This window comes from Paramacrobiotus metropolitanus, unplaced genomic scaffold (genome assembly GCF_019649055.1).
Source record: "Paramacrobiotus metropolitanus isolate TYO unplaced genomic scaffold, Prichtersi_v1.0 Parri_scaffold0000096, whole genome shotgun sequence".
Classification (NCBI taxonomy): Eukaryota; Metazoa; Tardigrada; class Eutardigrada; order Parachela; family Macrobiotidae; genus Paramacrobiotus; species Paramacrobiotus metropolitanus.
This window is the reverse complement of record NW_026570316.1, coordinates 96,641-117,121: the sequence shown is the minus strand read 5'-3', so window position 1 is coordinate 117,121 and position 20,481 is coordinate 96,641. Positions and strand designations below refer to the sequence as shown.

Sequence of the window (20,481 nt, the reverse complement as noted above, 5' to 3'; positions counted from 1 at the left end):
TCACTTTGGTGCATCAGTACTTTGGAAGTATTACAGTACTTTCAAAGCACTGTCCTACTTTCAAAGTACTGCAGTACTTTCCAGGTGCCTCAGTGCTCAATCGCCTGTTTCGGCCTATTCGGGGATGTTCGGGAAGGTCACTTTGGAAGTGTTACAGTACTTTCAAAGCACTGTCCTACTTTCAAAGTACTGCAGTACTTTCCAGGTGTCTCAGTGCTCAATCGCCTGTTTCGGCCTGTTCGGGGATGTTCGGGAAGGTCACTTTGGTGCATCAGTACTTTGGAAGTATTACAGTACTTTCAAAGCACTGTCCTACTTTCAAAGTACTGCAGTACTTTCCAGGTGTCTCAGTGCTCAATCGCCTGTTTCGGCCTGTTCGGGGATGTTCGGGAAGGTCACTTTGGTGCATCAGTACTTTGGAAGTATTACAGTACTTTCAAAGCACTGTCCTACTTTCAAAGTACTGCAGTACTTTCCAGGTGCCTCAGTGCTCAATCGCCTGTTTCGGCCTATTCGGGGATGTTCGGGAAGGTCACTTTGTTGCATCAGTACTTTGGAAGTATTACAGTATTTTCAAAGCACTGTCCTACTTTCAAAGTACTGCAGTACTTTCCAGGTGTCTCAGTGCTCAATCGCCTGTTTCGGCCTGTTCGGGGATGTTCGGGAAGGTCACTTTGGTGCATCAGTACTTTGGAAGTATTACAGTACTTTCAAAGCACTGTCCTACTTTCAAAGTACTGCAGTACTTTCCAGGTGCCTCAGTGCTCAATCGCCTGTTTCGGCCTATTCGGGGATGTTCGGGAAGGTCACTTTGGTGCATCAGTACTTTGGAAGTATTACAGTACTTTCAAAGCACTGTCCTACTTTCAAAGTACTGCAGTACTTTCCAGGTGTCTCAGTGCTCAATCGCCTGTTTCGGCCTGTTCGGGGATGTTCGGGAAGGTCACTTTGGTGCATCAGTACTTTGGAAGTATTACAGTACTTTCAAAGCACTGTCCTACTTTCAAAGTACTGCAGTACTTTCCAGGTGTCTCAGTGCTCAATCGCCTGTTTCGGCCTGTTCGGGGATGTTCGGGAAGGTCACTTTGGTGCATCAGTACTTTGGAAGTATTACAGTACTTTCAAAGCACTGTCCTACTTTCAAAGTACTGCAGTACTTTCCAGGTGCCTCAGTGCTCAATCGCCTGTTTCGGCCTATTCGGGGATGTTCGGGAAGGTCACTTTGGTGCATCAGTACTTTGGAAGTATTACAGTGCTTTGAAAGTTGGACGTAGGGGTAATACTTTCACCGTACTGATGCACCAAAGTGACCTTCCCGAACATCCCCGAACAGGCCGAAACAGATGACTGAGCGCTGAGACACCTGGAATGTACTGTAGTACTTTGAAAGTAGAACAGTACTTTGATAGTGCTATAATACTGCCATAGTAATGATGCACCAAAGTGATTGAGACACCTGAAAGTACTGCAGTGCCGAATAAAGCAAAGTGCTGCTACGCTTTGAAAATACTATAATACTTTGCAGCTAAGTACTAGCTTTTAATGTTTACCATAAACAATCGGATTCGAGTTAGTACTGAATAAATGTGCGATTCATTAGTAGAGTTAATCTTTGATAAAAAACACACAATGAAACCAAATAGAAATACTGTAATTAAGGTAGACTTTTCTCGAGCTGATTGTACCTCGCTTACACATTTTCAGGTATAGAACTACTTTCTACCTTAATTTTTTTGGAAAGAATATGTTTTAGTTGTAGTGTGGTGGTACTGGAAGATTATAATGTACTGCAGTACTTTGTAGCAGGGCAGTACTTGTGCAAATGCCCCATATACTGTTCGCCTGTTTCGGGATGTTCGGCGGTGTTCGGGAAGATCACCTTGAAAATGTATTGGTAGTACTGTATTATATTATTTTGAAATAAATACTGCAATATCTGTAGTGCGTAAGTACTTACTGTAAAGTGCTTTCGCCATCGTTCACACCACAAATCGGTCGATTTACGAGGTAATTCCGACGGCTTTCAAGTTGACTTACAAGGCGCTGCTGCAAATTATACAGTATGCACCTTGGCCCAGTATTAATTTGTGTATAATACGCAGTGCAAGTATGGCATTAGCAGTTATTTAGCACCACATTTGTTTTACAGTAGTACTGCTACCCGTAGTACTCATCGTTGTCTTACAACCCTTTTACTAACTCACGGTTTGTTGGTGTTGTTGCTGTTGTTGCATAAACATACAGCAACTCATACTCATCCTTTTACTAACACACAGTTTGTTAACTCATCGCGACGAAAATTGACTAAGCACAAACTGTCTCCAAGCGACTGTTAAAGAAGCATGCGATATCAAAGAAACCATTATTGTCAGTAAAAGTACTGACTAAGTTTTTGTAATAGTTAGTATGGGCTTTATGGTTGCATGAGTACTGTACTGCCCAATAATGCGCATTCTGGTTCAAATCAGTACTGTAGTTAACTATCAATCTATTAATAACAGTTTAATAAATACACTAACTATCTAAGAAAAGCAGCATGTGAATCAGTATGACTGCAGTGCAAACAGTCTGTGTAATCACAAATAAAAAAATTCGCTGAAAAACAGGAAATATACTGTACAGAAATTTCTGTACTATGATACTGACCGAAGTTAATGGCGCCACTGTACTCTAAAATACTTAGTATGCTGCTGCCCCAAACCCCACGTGTACGACTGCGGTTGAGTGTAAAACAATGGAAGTTATTGAACTAAGGCTTTAAATTTTAAATTGGTTTATGGGTCAGAGTTTTAGTAATGCAAAGTTATACCCTTAATATGCCCCAGTGCTCGAACACGACGTGAATTTTCTCGATGTCGATAAACAACCTGAAAAAATTTAATGAAGCGTAAATACTTGTAAATGCAATTATGCAAGTACCAGTGGTGCACAAAAATATGAACCATAATGTTCATAAACATGCACCATAATATAAGGGGCATATATGGGCAGAGTAGCAAGCGGCGAAGGGGTGACGATAGATACTATACTCTGTACAATAACTGACAATTGTGAGGTAAGTAGTGGTCAGGTTCATGGTGCACAAAACATACGGTGCATGCACCAGTGGTGCATAAATATGCACCGTTGGTACGGATCTTTACTGGTGCCGTTTTGCCATATCCCGTGATTTCGTGGCGATCGTTTTAACGTCTACTTCGTAAAGTACAGTACTCAGTAACGGCTTTTCTCCACTTTGGTACCGTTAAAAACAATAAGATTGGATCGGCATTCGATTGGCAGTTTGTCAGCACTATGACAACGGCGATGGCTTTGGCGCTGAAGTAGTGAAATACATTCTGGAAGCCAAAATAGATGGCATACGGTCCCCAGCAGACGAGGATGCTCACCGCTAATACGCCCATTAATAAATTCGCTTGGTTCTCCTGAGACTGTTCCTTATCGCGGGGTTCGTTTGAGTGGCTACTAATATCAAGCTGCAGGCTTTGTTGAGTGCTGAGGGTTACCCTACCGGTTGGTTGGCTGCTGCTTCCGCTCTGGTTATTGGTAGCCGGCTGAACGGCCGTCCCTTTTCGCCTACGCTTGCGCAGCTTCCATACAACCACCGGAATGGACGCCGATGTGATCAAGAACGACACCAGTCCGATAATTTTCTGGATGTTTTCAGAAATTTGTTCCATTAGCGTTGGCGCGCCGCTGATATTGAAACAAAATTTAGTGAGTTGTGGTTGTCGGGCGGTAACACTGATGATAGCAGACATTAGGGCGATAGTGTGCGGCACAATCCAGATAACGGCGATCAACCGGCCCACGAAGCGTTTACTCTGGAAGTCCCGGAAACTGATCGGGTGTACCATGGCCCAGATGCGGTTGAGGGCGATTACGGCGTGGTTCATCGGCTGGGCAAGGTTAAATGCATAAACAGTGTATACGTAGAAAACACAGCCGGGAACACCGATGTTTAGTTTAGGCAAGAAAGCGTTGAATGCTGAAAATGCCAGGGATGTGGAGTCAGACAGCATATTAACAAATAACAAGCTGAGAAAGTATAAATCAAAGGGCACCTTGTCTCTGACGCGTAGCAAAAACATGAAAAAAAGGATGGTATTTAATGGAAATGCGGTAATATGAAGGATGACTAAGGCGACATACGATGTACTTATCGGTTCGGGCGGGGCTCTTTTATGCTGCAGGTACGATGCCGGCGTAAAGATGTCCGTGGAATTCGCCAAAGTGACATTCATGTTTTGTGAACATTTGAACACAGTGCACGGCCAAAAGAAATCAAGCTGATAAAATTGTATTTCCTGTGACTCGATCCTGGAATTCTACTTTTATATGGCTTTGATACAAAGAATTGTTCGTTATCTTGCTGTAGGTGCGCAGCTTTTAAGCAATTGTACAACGAGAACGAGCAGTTCTTCCCACGCACTTGAAAATTTTATTGCAAATTTTGAGGATAACAGCGCAGCCTACACCTCACAATCACAAGATTACACCGATTGACAAAGCGCAAATTTTTAATAATTCACGAACGGTAGCTGGCTGCCTAATGAAGTTTGCTCACGCCGGAGTGCATGATGTATTACCGTACCACAATAATTCTGAAGTGTGTATAGTGCGATAGTTCATATGCAGTATGAGCGCATTGCGCTTCCTCAGCCTTCCTGGATAACCTCATGAAATGTGTAGCCGGTGTGACACTAAGAATTAATAATTAAGATACACACAGAATTTCTGTAGTGAATCCCAATGCCAAAACACTGCACGGTAGGAAAAACTGCCATTTTTATGAACTTCTCGCGTCTGCTCTCATATACATTTCCCCAGATTATTCAGGAAGCGCAGTGTGCTCATATATATGAACTATCACACTGTATGCTATTCAGAATTATTTTACGGTAATTTATCATGCCTCCGTCGTGAAAAACTTCATTAAACAACCAGCTACAATTCATGAATTATTAAAAATTTGGGCTAGTTCTTGATATTTTTCTGTTCGTCTGATTTTGTGAAGGGTTTTGGTCTTATTGTTAGACAACGCTACTCTTTACGCTGCTAATTTATATTGGAGCTGATGAAAAAGTGCATAAACGTAATGGATTTTTTTGCAGGCAGTGCAGGCACAACTATTTCTATCAAATATATCGAATAAAACTTAGAGCATGCAAAACATGGATGCCGTCCCAGTTCCTGTAAGCCGGGAGCACGAAGTTTTTAAGCATTTCGTAATTTAAAGGCAAGAGAATGAACTTGTAAGCCGGAAACGAACGGCAGAATAGCAGACAGTATCCCCTCAATCTAAACACATACGAGTACCGACCACCACTTAATTACGGATATATCGGAAAGCAAAGCAACGAAAATCAGTGGTTAAAAAAGGTAAATCCCATCAGCGGGACTATTGGAATTTGTTAATACCGTATAGTGTAGATAAGCCGGGCATCGCCTAAATACGGTATGGTACTGATGATGCACTGCGTCAAATTCTTGTTAATGGAAATCCAAAGAGTTTCTGTCTAGTAGCAAAGGTGTATAAAGGCAGTGCTGTGCGAGTTGTGCTAATAGTTGATAATACGAACGAATCTGGACGCGGTCACTTCTGGTTCCGGAATACTATTTTATGCCGTTCGTAGATCTGTTCGGCAACAGCTGAGGCCTAGAATAGGATGTCAGTACCAGTTAAGTTTACAAGTGCTCTTGTCACTCTTCGTACGGGTTATAAGATAGATTGGTATAACCGTTTACGATACAACGTACAGCACATAGATCGAGTGAACTTACATAATTTCGACCTCCTTCCGTTTTCCGACTAAATTCTCTCTTTCTATCTACAACTGGAAAAATAATCCGTGACGGTCTTCCGCCACTTAGGCAGCGTTAAGAACAGCAGAACCGGATCGGCAACGGATTGACAGCTGGACAGAATGATCACCACGGAAATGGCGGTCATATTAAAGTACCCAAAAATAGGCTGAAAGCCGAAATAAATGGCGTACGGTGCCCAGCAGAGGGCGATGCTGACACCTAACACCCCCATGAACAAATTCGCTTGGTTCTCTTGGGCTTTCTCTTTATCTTTCCCGTCGTTCGTTTTGAGAGGCGTAAGACCGTTGGTCGCGGATTGCGACGTAGCCGGCTGACTCAGCATGGAGTGCGCCGTCTGCTGACTACTGGCAGCGCTGCGATTGGTGGTTGACGGCTGCACCGTGTTCTCTTTCCCCATTAGGCGCTTGCGCAGCTTCCAGATGACAATGGGAATTGACGCCGTCGTGATTAAAAACGACAGCAACCCGATGATTTTCTGGATACTCTCGGAGATCTTTTCTGCCAGCGACGGAACGCCCATAATATTAAAGCAGAACATACTCTGCGTGGCATGACGCGAGGTCACGCTGATGACCGCCGTGGACATGGCGATGGCGTGCGGCACCACCCAGATGATGGCGATTACCGTGCCGACGGAACGGGGTTTCTGAAAATCCCGGAAACTGATGGGATGGACCATGGCCCAGATGCGGTTGAGGGCGATGACGGCGTGGTTGACCGGTTGAGCAATGTTGAAGGCGTAGACGGCGTACACGTAGAATACGCAGCCGGGGATGCCGATGTTCAGCACGGGATAGAAAGCGTTGATGTAGGAAAACGGGATCATCGTCCCTTCCAGGACGATGTTGACCGCCAGCAGGCTGAGAAAGTAGAAGTCGAAAGGGACCTTTTGGTTGGCCCGGATGGCAAATGTCCAGCCGAGGATCGCGTTGAGGATCAGGCCAATCGTGTGAATGATGACTAGGGATAGGTACGTGGGAACGAAGCTGCCTCCCGAATTGCTATCATAAGAAGCGCTAGCGTTTGTGGCCGCGACGATTGTCGCATTTGGCAGACTTGCGTTCATTTTTTTGGGAAAGGTCAGTTCTGATGCTTTTGCACCTAGGCGGGAAATTTATCCTTGAAGCAAGGGAGCAGTTGGAAAAGGAAGGAAGAAAACGAACTGGAAGGAAGGAAATTTTATTGTGATAACGCTGTTATAGTGAAAAGCAGTCATGCGGAATACACAAGTGAGTGGCATAAAGAATACATACCAGTGAACGAACTTCTTTCAAAGGGTGAATGTCATCAAGTCATGCATGCAAAAATTTCCGTGCAGAGAAAAGTTTCGATTAATGAATTGTGTCTTGCTAATCATTACAAAGGGTCAAAGAAAATTCAGCAGAGACAACGTGGTACAGTACCTGGTTTTGAATGGGAAGATACTACCGATCTGTTGCAATCACCATTTTGCGTGTTGTGGATATTTGATACACATTGTGGTGAATCAGCGTGAAAACGATAGTTGCACGAAACCGCGGTTGAACGAACTAGAGTACGGTAAACTGAAGAGCATGGTATCGGCGTGGCCGGAATCATATACACGTCGGAAGATGTATAAATGGGGAAGCAGCTGTTTTGTCAGGAGATGTTCATTTTGAGACCGGTAAACTGACTTTAATTGACACACCTGCTGAAACCATGTTCAAACACAAGAGGCGTGTGTACTACTAAGCAACGTTTGTTAAACGAAATACAAAATAAATATAGGAGTAGTATTGTAGAACGCCCATAAGGTAGTCAAGGCACAGTGTCCGACCTAATAATATGGATACAAAGCAACGTGGATATGCGTATCATCGGAAGGATTTAACGATTAACACAAGTTGCGGGCAGGACCCCCCATGAAAACGGCAAAGTTTAACGCCTTGAAGAATGAAACATAGAATCAGTTCGTTCACTCCACTCTGTCGCAGAGTAGGGATACCTGAGCGATGTGGTGTTATTTAAAATAATTTTCAAGTTCTCAACATCCGGAGCAGCTGGCGTTAATTTTCCAGTTATACACAATTGATTAATTATTTAAGTAAATCATCTCCATACCGGAAACACGAAATAACAATTGCAAGTATGCAACTGGAGAGACTGTTTACAAGAAGCGCATATACATGCATAAATATATATGCCTGCTTATATATGCAGTGGCGGCACCCATAGACTACGACTGGTGGTTACAAGAATTAGAAAAACAAGAAACGCAAGATATGCGCGGAATAATAAAGCGTTCGTGCCTGCTGTGCATAGCTTCTGTCACTAATCAAAAGCAGACGAGACTAGCAACGTTTTTAGAAATTCCCCCTACAGATCTTTAATATTGCGTTGCCGCATGAAAACAGCCAGATCATCCTGTATACCGCTCCTGGGAAAAGGAAACCGCAGACAAAAGTTATTGTTTCACGGTACTGGTAAATCCATGTCTTGCAATTTGTGATCGTTTTACTCGGTCAATATTACAGTATTTCAAGCCGGTATCAGTGTCATTTCCATTATGCAGCAAATAATGCCGCTTGTTAACGAGTGACATAAAAGGAAATTTTATCCTGTAGTAAAAACAGTTTGCATCTTCTTTTCATTACAATCTGCATGCATAATCTATCAAAAACACCCGTAACCGTGGACGAAAACATCTTTTTATCACGCCTGAAAAAGGAGACAGACATCTGATCCAGGCCGCAGTTTTTGATTGATTATATAATCATACTCGGTTTAATTTATAATCATACTCGTTTTCAGCGATCTGTCATATTAAATTAATTAAGATCAGGGACAGTTGAAATAATGATCACATTGGCAGCCACGAAGGAAATTAAAAGAAAAGCATAAAACGACAATCTAAAAATCCGCTTTTAGAGTTTTTCGATTCTCGACCAAACGCCTTTTTCCGTGCCCAGTATTCCAGCTTCATCTTTCACTACCAAGGGTATCTAACGGGATAAGCCCAATGTCAAGAAATATCTTCGAAACAAAGCAAGGCGAACTGCATACCTGTGTTCGATCACATTTAACGAAGCGGTATTTTCGCAGCAGATGCGCCATCACCACTTTGATTTCATAATAGGCGAATCGCATGCCGATACAGTTGCGAGGGCCTTGCCCAAACGGCATAAACGAGTACGGAGCCACGTTCTGTTTGTTTTCCGGGGAAAAGCTAAACCATACGACGAAAATATTAGCACTGATAGTGATAGGCGATAGCTGACAATAATTATTACTTGTATTTCGAAAAAACGTTAAGAAAACGTTACGTTATTGTTTTGTAAACTTACCGATCAGGATCGTATTGCTCGGGATTAGGCCAGTAGTCAGGATCGCGAGTAATCGCCAGGATGGGAATAGCCACTATCGTCCCTTTTTCGTACTTAACGCCGTTGTACTCCCAGTCTTGGTTGCAAACACGCTCCGTGCGGGTAATGGGCGGGTATAAGCGCAGTGTCTCGTTGATGCACTGATCGAGGTAATGCAGCTCCGCTAAGTCGTCATATTCCACGTTATCTTTTTCTCCTAGAACAGCGAAGATCTCTTTGCGCAGCTTCTCCTGCACGTCCTGATGGATGGTTAAACAGTAGGTCAAATACGTCAGCGTTGTGGCTGTGGTTTCGTATCCCGCCAGGAAAAAAATGATGGCTTGCGCCACGAGTTCCTAAGCATAACAGCCAGTGGAAGAATTATAACAATTATGTAATGAGCGCATACAGTTATGTATTTTGTATATACATTTAAACCGCTTTTTAAAACAATTATTTTTGAACCTCATCATTACTCTATTTGTAAGCGTACCTCGTTAGTTAGTTTATAATTAGAACTGGTTAGCGGTTTCTCGCCCAGTGTCAGTCCGGACGACGCTACATCCGCTTCCTGCGCGCCGTCATTCCGCACGACCGTTTGGGTTTCCTTGCCGGACTGGGTGTCTTTCATTGACCTCAAAGAATTCAGCATCAGCTGTAGAAAATCCTTTCGCACCTACGGTGGTCATTCGAAAGGTCAGAGCACGGCATTATAATTTTGTATTGCGATGGTTCATGCAGTACCTGTTTTGATCCTATCCGCAGTTTGACAATCTCTTCGGTGTTTTTGACGAAGAAGTCGATATCGTCTTTCGGGAACGTTTGATATTTGAAAGCTTGGAAGAGAAATCTTAGTTTAGGGAACACAGCTGCAAAAATAAGCATTTTATTGGGATGCAGAAATCTGTACATCCAGGTAAAGCACATACTGAGAATCATAATTGCAGGTTCAAACTGTGATACTTTGAAAACGCTTTTGGCGTGCTGGACAAAACCGTCGTTCGGATCGTTTTGGGAGTTGACCTTGGTGCCGAAAAATGTGGTGGCGATGACGTCCATGGTCAGGCGACCATAGAGCTCTTTCACCGGACAGTCTTCGCCACTTTGCGCATATTCGCCCATTTTTGTCAGTAGAACATCGCAGCACTCTTTAACCAAGCTGTTCATCTAGAAAATGCTCTCCATTTCTTGAGTTCACACTTAGCAGATTCGGTGTATGTAAATTCATGTAAACTATATGCGTACTTGTTTAATTTTTCCTGACGAAAATGACGGCACAAGGACGCTTCGAACATCCTAGAAAGCGGCAAACGAGTTGAAATCGCCAACATGTGCTCTGTATTTAGAGCGGATACCTTCCATTTCTGGTCGCGAAGATCCAGGACATTTAGTTCCATTACGGGACCGCTGATGCCGAATTCCTTGAAACAGAATTGAAGTGAATGAGTTAATTATTTAAAATTACGGAACTCGTATAATAATATTACTACAGCAATACAGTGGTACTGCATGCAGTCTTACCCGACGATTGACGAAATGCCCAAAATCTTTGACCATGATATTCTTTAGCATCTCCAACTCACTGATCATGACAACCGGAGTTGGTCCATCAAAATATCTACCCAACATAAGAAAACAGTGTATTCAGATCGCTTGCATGATAATCAAACATATAAATGCTCATCAAACATATCCCTACCCGAAAATTTTGCCGAGTTTCTTCGTCATTGCCAAGTCGAAGGTTTCCTCGCCGGGCTACGGTAGAACGAAAAGCAAATAGAGCAAAGATTCATCGCTGTATAGAAAATTGCTGTTTCTTATTCAGTTTGACGTTAGCCTCGCTGATCCCAGCGGATATATTGCCGACTGCAAAAGTTAAAGTTACCTTAGTAGCAAAGAAACCCTGCTGAAAAACATTGCCCACAACCGGTAATCCAGGCAGTGTCGGGATACCTTTATCCGGCCAGTACGATCTCTTGCGAAATGCATCGCTACAAAGTAAAACGATTGTCGGTTGCCATGCTGGACAAATTGGACAAATTATCGCCACTACTTACTAGATCAGATAGGCAATTAACCCCAGCACAGCAGCTGCAATAAAAATTGTTGCCATTTCTTAAAAAGGGATGTATACACTGCGAAGAATTGCAGACTGACTGGCGGCGCGATCGATGCTAGGAAATGCCGATCCAACACACGCGGTAGGAAGTTTGTTGATTTTAGCGATCTGCTGACAGAAGCGCGTTCAGCTTTGATGTTGTCGGTGCGAGACGTATGCGGTGGGCTGTACAGAAAATAAGGCTGTGGAATAACATGGATAACGCATTTTCTGCACCGGTGTGCAAATAATAGAAGAACAGGTTTTATCGCGACAGTCAGAGCAAAGTGGGAGATTATGCTGGGTATACAATGGCCATCGAGCGTATCAGCTGTCTGGCTGATTCATTTTGGTCATTTGTATTATGCAATCTTGCCTTTGAATATCCCAGCCACACGGTTATGGCACATTGTATGCGTTCAAGGATTACATTACCGGGATTTTTGTGTGCCTTTTTCTTACATCATATACTTTACCTGTATTGACAGTTATCATTAGGTGTGTTGTGGCTTCGATAAGCATTGCATATAACTACAAATTACTTTTTTCAATACAGTACTTTTTATTCTAGTATGCAGAAATATTGGCATACCATTTCACCACAAATCTACAGTTTCAAACGGTATTATCGTATTATCATAAACAACTGTCAAATATCAGCAGCCCGCTTGTATCTGCGGCACGACTGCTTAGATAGAGTATAGACTATAAATTATTAGACTATATTAGTCGTATCTTTGATGGTTAAAAAGATAGTTCGTATCATAAACGTATTCGTCCCATAAACATGACGGCATGGATGCGATACTGTAAAGAATATTCATAACACAACGCACACTAGTTAACATGGACATTATGAGCGCTTATAATCACAATACTGAAAACCTGCTACTGCAGTAATTCGAACTTCGAAGCCAAAAAACACATTTTTTCACTTGTTTCTCCGTAGTAGTAGTCCAGTTAAAGGTTACAATTTTTCGATCTTCACCCAAATGCCCTTTTCCGGAGTCACTAATCCAACCGACTCATCTTTCAACACCAGCGGCACCTGATGCGACAATAAAATAGCTAAGATTAGGGTAAATTATCATAAATACGATGCTTGGCACACTTCCTAAACGTTACCTGCGTTTTTGGGCTCTGGACAAATCGGTATTTCTTTAAAATACTAGCCATCACCATTTTGATTTCGTATAAAGCAAACCGCATCCCGATACAATTGCGTGGACCTTGACCAAAAGTCAGAAAAGTGTAGGGCTTAATGTTAGCTCTTTCTTCCTTCGAAAATCTGCAAACATAGTCATCAGTAATTGGTTCGATGGTTGATAACCATAGGGAACCGCTTTTGTAAAATATGGCACAGTTTAAAGTCTGCCTGACCGTGAGCTAACCTATCGGGATTGTACATTTCGGGTTCCGGCCAATATTCCGGATTCCGATGAATGGTAAACATGGGTATCGCCACAAGTGTCCCTTTCTCATACGTGACGCCTTCGTACGTCCATTCTACACCGCACTCGCGCTCAATTCGGGAAAGGGGCGGATACAGTCGCAGCGTCTCATTAACACACTGATCCAGATACGTCATCTCTGCCAGATCATCATACTCGATCACATCCTTGTCGGCTAAGACCGTCCGAATCTCTTTCCGTAAACGCTCCTGGATATCGGGATGGGTGGCTAAGCAGTAGGTCATAAAGGTCAGCGTCGAAGCCGTGGTGTCGTACCCGGCCAGGAAGCAGATGACGGATTGCGCCACGAGTTCTTCCAGAGAAAGTTTATAGTTGGATTGGGAGATAGGTTTGTCTCGGGTCCCACTTAAAATCATAGCAGCTGACGCCACATCCGGCTCGGCTTCACTATGCACCCTTGTCAAGGTTTGGGTCGGCTTAGTGTCGGTCATGATGTTATCTGATTTCATGGAGTTCAGCATCAGTTGAAGAAAGTCTCGCCGGTTCTGGTAATGCAAAAAGGTTTATCGTTTTGTACTGATAGTGTTGCTACATATCTGTACATACATCATCGTACTACCGTACGTACCGTACATCGGCATTAATGCACAACGTTCATCTGACCCAGGAAGACGAGTTATTAGGACATTAACTTTTTAAACCCGAATTCGAAACATTTTAGCCACATTATTGCACGAGCGCGAACGCCAGTACTATTGGGTAAGGGTACTGGGTTTGTGGAATTGGAAAAGTGTTACGTTACGCTCTTCGTGGCGTCAGACAAATTTTTTGCCCTGGACGAAGGCTTAAGTGCAACACCTCGCGCTTCGCGCAAAAATCCAAATTCGAAACATTTTTATTTGATAACTGCAATTTCACGGAGCGAACCTGCTTCGTTTCCTTGCGCATTTGAATTATCTGCGCCGTGTGAGTGACGAAGAACTCCATAGCAACTTTATTAAATGTCTGCATCCCAAAAAACTTCATCACCAACTTCACTTTTGGGAAGATCACTGCAAAGAACGCTATGCGCTTTGGAATACTGTAGGAATCAGCTTGAATTGAACAAAAGAGTTATCGTGGTTAGGAGAAAACCACTTATAGCGTGCGTACTTACAAATGCGCGAGGACAGTGCACATGTTACAATTGTGCTTTTCCCTTAAACATACTCTGTACGGTAACTTGCGCGGACCGCTACAGTATTGTGAAAGGAAACCGAAAATACGAACCAGAACCGACTTACTGGAAAGAAAAGCCGGCAGAGCGACGAAAGAAAACTCGAAGACCTTCTTGGCATTCTTGGCAAAATTGCTATTTGGATCTTTCTGGGAATTGACCTTAGTGGCGAAGAAGGTCGTGGCGATTACATCTAAGGCCAACCGCCCGTATAAGCTAGTTAGAACAAAAGAAACTGGTTTTACTTCACTCTTCAGCACAGTTCATAGAGGAGGGGAACGACAAAAACCGGTCGTAGCTTACTCTTTTGCCGAAAATTCTTCATCACCGATAGCGAGTTGATCGAGTCTTCCCAAAAGATCATCGCAGCATTCCTTGAATAAATTGTTCATCTAAAAAAATCCGACGATGGCATGAAGTTAGGAAATTATTTTCGGGTAAAAATCACGAAAGGTTAACCTGTTTCAATTTGCCGGACGTAAAAGCCGGTAGTAGAACACTTCGCACATCCTGCAAGGAATCGACCCGTTATAGGCAGATCCAACACGGCAGCAAATGCAAAGTACCTTCCAGTGTTGATCCTTTAATGCAGCAACGTTCAGCTCCATAATGGGTCCTTTCACACCAAAATCCTGCTCCAATGAAACTTGTCAAGATTGTTAAAAACTGCGCCATCCTTTGTCGTATGTAGTAGGCACTTACTCGCCGGTTAGCAAAGTGAGAGAAATCTTTCACCATGATGTGTCTGAGCATCTCTGCCAGTCGGAAACCAACCGCATTAATGAAAGGCCATCGTGGTAAAATTTTAAAAATACACCGAATTACCGAGGTCGGATGTGACAATGTACGGAGAGGGTCCCTCGAAATATCTGCAAAATGGCAATCATTTTCGTAACCTGTTCGGACTGTTGTATTGTTCCGCGGTTCAGTATTGTGTTAGTGTTACCCGAAAATCGGTCCCAGCTTTTCTGTCCATTTCAGATCGAATTCCCTTTGTCCCGTCTGTAACACACACATATATACTCAATATTTCTAAACCGCTGCTTCGATAGGAGATTGAAAAAATGGAGGCGTTATGCATCGACTCGAAAAGTCTCCGGCAAAGCGGCCATTTAAAAGAACCCTTTCGAATATCCTATAATAACAATATTTATACCGTACCCGTATTTTAGTCAGAAGGCTTCCAAATAGTGGAGCAGGTTTCAGTGACGGAATTCCTTTTTGAGACCAGTAGCGACTTTTGCGGTAGGTGTCGCTAAATTAAACGTCGAAGTTAACAAGTATGTCTACCTAATGCCTGAATATACACAATATTTACATAATTCCTAACTCAATTTTGAAGCATCAGTGTTCGGTTATTACCGTGATAATTACGAATCAAAATCAAGATTTGTAAACGTAAAAAGAAACATAAATAAGTTTTTAAATTATACTTACTATGATACTTATTTGTAAAATTAAAAAGAAATATAATTAGGTTTTTAGATTATACTGTACTTACTATGCAATGTACGCAACGAGTCCGGCCACAAATGCCGCTATCCAGAATAGTGCCATCGTCTGGAATTACTGATAACTCCACAAAGAAAAGCAAAAAAATCAGCTTGAATAATAGAAATTATTATCGGTCGATGCGTGCACTCTTAGAAAACCCGAAGGAATTACAAAGAAGCAGTAGGACAGTTGTTAGGATTTACACAGCAACCGCATAACTGGTGTCGGCAAGGTCAGTCTCCTGCGCCTGCGGTTATACGCCTCCTACTGGTATGGTGGTGATGATAATTAGTTCACCAGATAAATCGTTTTCGATAGTGCAACCTCGTGTAAATAGTTTTTAGTAATTAACTTTAGGGAAGTGTATAACGTACAGCGTTATGGTAAACCTAGAAAGATACTGTAGCCGCTAGATGAACTTGCACCACAGAGTGTAGAGTACGAAAAAAGTCGCACACGCTGCTTGGCATTCTGCAAAACGTGCGCGATGCCCTGTAGGGGGAAGACAGCGGCCGGACCTGACAGTGGTGCAAGTTTATCTATCGGCTGCAGTAATTTTGCACCGAATTTATCTATTTATCTGCTGTTCGGTGCGAGTAAGGTTTTTTATCTGCCGTTTGTGGGATCATAGTGCACCCTCGTGCAATGGGTTTTTAGTAAACAAGAAAGTGTAATGACAGTGTTATACTGTAGCAATAGCCAGAACACATAATTGCTGTACCGTATTTATCTGCTGTTCGGCACGAGTAAGGTTTATTATCATTCTGTTCTTCGTGCGATCACAGTACAACCAACCAGTGCAACTAACCCAACCAACCAGTGCAACTAACCAGTGCAACCTCGTACAAAAAGGTTTTAGTGAACTAGTAAACTTAAAGAAGTGTATGAACGTGTGCGGTTACGGTGTAGTGAAAGTGGTACGGTAAACCAAGAACAGCTAATTAGCAATTACCGCACTGAATTTATCTGTAAACTCGGTTGAGTTAGGACATGCATGTCCAATAATTATTGTTCATCATACTGATTGCAATACGAGTTATACGACAATACCGGCATCTCTAATTAATACACAGCAGTCTGCTATGATGTGTAAGAGTACCGTGTACGTATATGTCGTACGTACACTCATACATACAATATTACACTCACAACAACATTAAGCACAGCACTTGAAAATCAACGGATCCCAAAAAAGCAGTGTTGAGGTCAGCAAAAAGACGCAATTGCAGTGCACTAATGGTCAACAGTGCAGTAATTGTCATAGGTGAACTTAATCGTATTTAATTGCTCCGTGACGATAAACTGAACCGATATGGACTGCAAAACGAAACCGCCACATCTATAGTGAGCATCATAAAATAATTATCATCGAAGATTATTAAACATGAATTATTTCTCAAAATTATTGACTGAACGTAAAAGCATCGGCATCGGTGCGAAAATAATGCCTGGCTAATATACATGTACAATAACATGATGGGGAACAATTATGCCAACTGTACGCCTACACGGCACAATAATAACGAACATTTGAAAGCACTTTTAATGGGAATCCACAGTAATCACCCGTATTAACGTGTTCCTTTCTTCTGCACACACATTTGTTAGTAGTAACTGTACTGCAGTAATATTTCTCAGAAGTAACTGTACTGCAGTTCGCTACAGTTTTTCCACCTTCACCCAGACGCCCTTCTCCGTAGACATAAAGCCAACCTCGTCTTTCAGCACCAACGGCACCTGTTGAAAAAAATGAAATAGCCCTGTGCTGAAGAGAATGAATAGGATGCTTCACACTTCACGGCCCAAAACGCTACCTGGGTTTTTGAACTCTGGACAAAACGATAGTTCTTCAAAATACTAGCCATCACCATCTTGATTTCGTACAAAGCAAACCGCATCCCGATACAATTGCGCGGACCTTGGCCAAACGTCATGAAAGAATACGGCTTGATATTTGCTCTGTTTTCCTTGGAAAATCTGCAAAAGCCATATTATTAGAACTTAAAGTAATGGCAGTTAATGAAATCCAAAAGCATAAAATTTGGTAGAATCTTAACTGAAAATCGTTAAAATTACCTTTCGGGATTGTAAACTTCAGGTTCGGGCCAGTTCTCCGGATCCCGATGGATAGCAAAGATTGGTATCGCTACAATTGTGCCTTCTTCATACGTGACTCCTTCGTATGTCCATTCTGCATTGCATGAGCGCTCCGATCGGGATATCGGTGGAAACAGTCGCAGCGTCTCATTGACACACTGATCCAGGTACGTCATCTCCGCCAGATCATCATACTCGATGGTGTCCTTACCGGCTAAGACCGTTCGAATTTCCTTTTGCAAACGCTCTTGAATATCTGGATTGGTGGCCAAGCAGTAGGTCATAAAGGTTAGTGTGGTGGCCGTTGTTTCATAACCGGCCAGGAAGAAGATAATGGCTTGCGCCACAAGCTCTTCGAGGGAAAGTTTATAGTTGGAATGGGAGAGAGGTTTCTCTTGACTGCCACTGAGTGCCATGGCGGCCGACGCCACGTCCGATTCGACTTCGTTATGGACCATGGTTGCGGTTTGGGTTGGCTTGGTGTCGGTAACGGCTTCATCCGATTTCATGGAGTTCAGCATCAGTTGGAGGAAATCGCGTCGGTTCTGGCAGTTGTTAAAAAATGCTTTTACTATACTCGTAATATTTACAGTTGTGATTTTTATGTCGCAATCTTGCCTAAAGAGTCAGCTTTTAGAGCAGCTTTAGGCTTTCCTTCTTTCTTGATTGATAAAAGCGGTTGCAATGAATAGCTTACCTGCTTGGATTCTTTTCGTAGCCGAATTATCTGCTCTGTATTTCTGACGAAGAAATCAGTAGCCGTTTTATCGAAACTCTGCATTCCTAAAAACTTCATCACCGGCTTTAGTTTTGGGACAAGCACTGTAAAGGAACCCATACGCTTTGGCATCTTACGCGTCGCAACTGCGAATACGAATGACTAGCAACCTACTGGCAAGGAAGACCGACATATCGGTAAACGAAAACTCGAAAATCTTCTTGGCATGCTTTACAAAACTGCTATTCGGATCTTCTTGGGAATTAATCTTGGTTGCGAAGAAGGTCGTAGCGATGACGTCTAAGGTCAACCGACCGTATAACCTAGTCAGAACAAAATTAATCGGTCAAGAAAAATCTTTCGATTACTCTCCGTACATCGGATTAGCATGAATGTGATAAATGTAGAGTTCCCTACTCTTTTGCCGAGAATTCTTGGCCACTGACAGCGAATTGATCGATCTTCCTCAAAAGATCATCACAACATTCCTTGATCAAGTTGTTCATCTACAGTAATCAGACAATCGGACGAAACTGTAAGATTTTCAGCACTTTGAATTTTCAAAGAGTGATACTTGCCTGCTTTAATTTGCCGGAAGTAAAAGCCGGTAGTAAGACACTACGTATGTCCTACAAGAAATGAATCCGTTAAACTGCAGTAAACAGTATGTACCTGTATTAGACGCAGGTACCTTCCAACGTTGATCCTTTATTTCAGTCAGATTCAGCTCCATAACTGGTCCACTCACTCCGAAATCCTATTGCGATAATGGTGTGAATACGAAGAGCAACTACAGCAAAAGCGATCGATAATGGGATCGTACTTACTCGTCGGTTAACGAAGTGGGAAAAATCTTTCACCAAGATGTTTTTCAACATCTCTGTCACCGAAAAAAATTATTAATTTCATTCGGGAAATTACTTCAAGGCGTACTGAAATACCAAGATCAGAAGTGACGATGACTGGAGTTGGCCCATCAAAGTATCTGCAAACGTTATCAGGTTTCGTGCTGATAATGTCATTTAAATTACTTTACAATCTTTTGCAGTAAATAGTTTTTTACCCAAAGATCCGTCCTAGTTTTTTTGTCCATTTGAAATCGAAGGCGCTTTGTCCCGTCTGAAATAGCATGGAATAAGCTACAGAGGTACACTAACAGCAGACGATATGACATTGTACAAGTAGCAAAACAAAGCGGAGGTTAAAATGCAGCAAAACATTGCGACCCAAGGCCCATTGTGCTACCCGCATTGCATCCAGCAGACTGCCTAATAACGGGACTGGTGTCAGCGATGGAATTCCCTTTTCAGGCCAGTACCGACTTTTGCGATACGTGTCACTGAAAACAGAATAACATAAACTTAGTAAACTTTACGTCACAAGCACTTCCAGATCTAGAAAATTATAAAATGTACTTGATGTATATCTACTTACTATACGAAATAACCAACAAGTCCCGCCAGGGATGCGGCTATCCAGAAAAGCGCCATCCTCGAATAATTGCAGGTTGCAAAACAAAACAGTCTGCTGAAAAATGAAATGGATTCAAAACCGTCGCTGATTAATATTCTAATTTTCCCCAGCCGGTGGCTGACAGCAAAATCACATGATTAGATAGAATAGTCTACAAGTTCACGATTGTGATAATGCCAGTTTGCCGATTAACATCGTTTATTCTTTGCCATTCTTGATAGTGGTCATGGTACAAGCTGGAATAAAAAGCTTGGTAGATACAGTGAGTGATTGCCTTAGGGCTTAGGCTGAAAATGTTTGGTAAGAAAGTGTAATGAATGCTGTTCTGCAACCTGACCTTGAGCTCCAGACTGCGCACAGTGTTAGCTAGCAAGCTGGTGCATGTAACTGAAAAAAGCCGGCAAACAGTAATCGTGCACAGGCAGCACAGCAGTACCGGTACCACAGTATGTAGCGCTTTTGAATAAAACATTTGATGAAATATGAAATAAGCATCCGGCAATGTAAATATAGATAAAGCTAAAAAAGCCGGATCCGCAAAGAAAAGCGTTGAGGTCAGCAGTCTGGAAGCACATATCCTGCTGAGCCAAGGTGCCGAACTTATGATGATGTAAAAATTCACGTTTCTGTGCAGTGTGCACCTTATTCTGCACATGTACTGAACAGGCGAAATTACTGAAATCACACATATATCACCGTTTTTCGTCATGGCCCACGATTTGCATATAGATTACATATTAATTTAAGCTATAAATGTCTGCAGCTGTGAGGCGGTTCACATGCTGCATGGTTTTTTCAAAAAAAAACTTTGCAGTAATAAA

The 20,481-nt window shown here is 42.5% G+C and overlaps 3 protein-coding genes across 3 annotated transcripts; all 3 read right to left on the bottom strand.

Annotated features, from left to right (window-relative positions):
- Positions 1-5,827: 5,827 nt before the first annotated feature.
- LOC129596818 (5-hydroxytryptamine receptor 1D-like) lies at positions 5,828-7,368 on the bottom strand. Its single transcript, XM_055494192.1, has 2 exons — positions 7,233-7,368; positions 5,828-6,991 (listed from the first exon to the last, which is right to left on the bottom strand). Exon 2 carries the CDS (start codon positions 6,893-6,895, stop codon positions 5,828-5,830), a length of 1,068 nt encoding a protein of 355 aa, XP_055350167.1. The 5' UTR covers positions 6,896-6,991; positions 7,233-7,368.
- Positions 7,369-8,486: 1,118 nt separating this feature from the next.
- On the bottom strand, positions 8,487-16,027 carry LOC129596817 (uncharacterized). The gene is made up of 26 exons (XM_055494191.1): positions 15,380-16,027; positions 15,040-15,133; positions 14,825-14,880; positions 14,704-14,747; positions 14,581-14,633; positions 14,445-14,510; positions 14,338-14,388; positions 14,182-14,270; positions 13,946-14,094; positions 13,590-13,714; positions 12,642-13,207; positions 12,376-12,538; positions 12,239-12,298; positions 11,310-11,379; positions 11,210-11,243; positions 11,038-11,143; positions 10,852-10,907; positions 10,674-10,770; positions 10,508-10,573; positions 10,398-10,448; positions 10,082-10,319; positions 9,897-10,021; positions 9,646-9,828; positions 9,135-9,508; positions 8,854-9,016; positions 8,487-8,792 (listed from the first exon to the last, which is right to left on the bottom strand). The coding sequence occupies exons 1-26, from the start codon at positions 15,433-15,435 to the stop codon at positions 8,715-8,717; spliced, it is 3,213 nt and encodes a 1,070-aa protein (XP_055350166.1). The 5' UTR covers positions 15,436-16,027; the 3' UTR covers positions 8,487-8,714.
- A 600-nt stretch (positions 16,028-16,627) lies between these two features.
- Positions 16,628-19,894, bottom strand: LOC129596854 (cytochrome P450 3A24-like). Its single transcript, XM_055494237.1, has 13 exons — positions 19,622-19,894; positions 19,433-19,526; positions 19,251-19,306; positions 19,129-19,172; positions 19,015-19,067; positions 18,879-18,944; positions 18,766-18,816; positions 18,605-18,693; positions 18,362-18,510; positions 18,167-18,291; positions 17,449-18,014; positions 17,187-17,349; positions 16,628-17,109 (listed from the first exon to the last, which is right to left on the bottom strand). Exons 1-13 carry the CDS (start codon positions 19,675-19,677, stop codon positions 17,032-17,034), a joined length of 1,590 nt encoding a protein of 529 aa, XP_055350212.1. The 5' UTR covers positions 19,678-19,894; the 3' UTR covers positions 16,628-17,031.
- Positions 19,895-20,481: the final 587 nt, after the last annotated feature.

Bases quoted from the DNA above. Each gene is read 5' to 3' on its own strand.
- LOC129596818 (XM_055494192.1), bottom strand. From the start codon at position 6,895: ATGAACGCAAGTCTGCCAAATGCGACAATCGTCGCGGCCACAAACGCT.
- LOC129596854 (XM_055494237.1), bottom strand. From the start codon at position 19,677: ATGGCGCTTTTCTGGATAGCCGCATCCCTGGCGGGACTTGTTGGTTAT. The intron at 19,173-19,250 runs GTAAAAAACTAT...TAACGTTTGCAG, and splicing joins AAACTAGGACGGATCTTTGG to ATACTTTGATGGGCCAACTC. The intron at 18,015-18,166 runs GTAAGCTATTCA...AACAACTGCCAG, and splicing joins TACGAAAAGAATCCAAGCAG to AACCGACGCGATTTCCTCCA.
- LOC129596817 (XM_055494191.1), bottom strand. From the start codon at position 15,435: ATGGCACTATTCTGGATAGCGGCATTTGTGGCCGGACTCGTTGCGTAC. The intron at 11,144-11,209 runs GTAAGTAGTGGC...TTTACTTTGTAG, and splicing joins TTAATTGCCTATCTGATCTA to CGATGCATTTCGCAAGAGAT. The intron at 8,793-8,853 runs GTATGCAGTTCG...TTATCCCGTTAG, and splicing joins TTAAATGTGATCGAACACAG to ATACCCTTGGTAGTGAAAGA.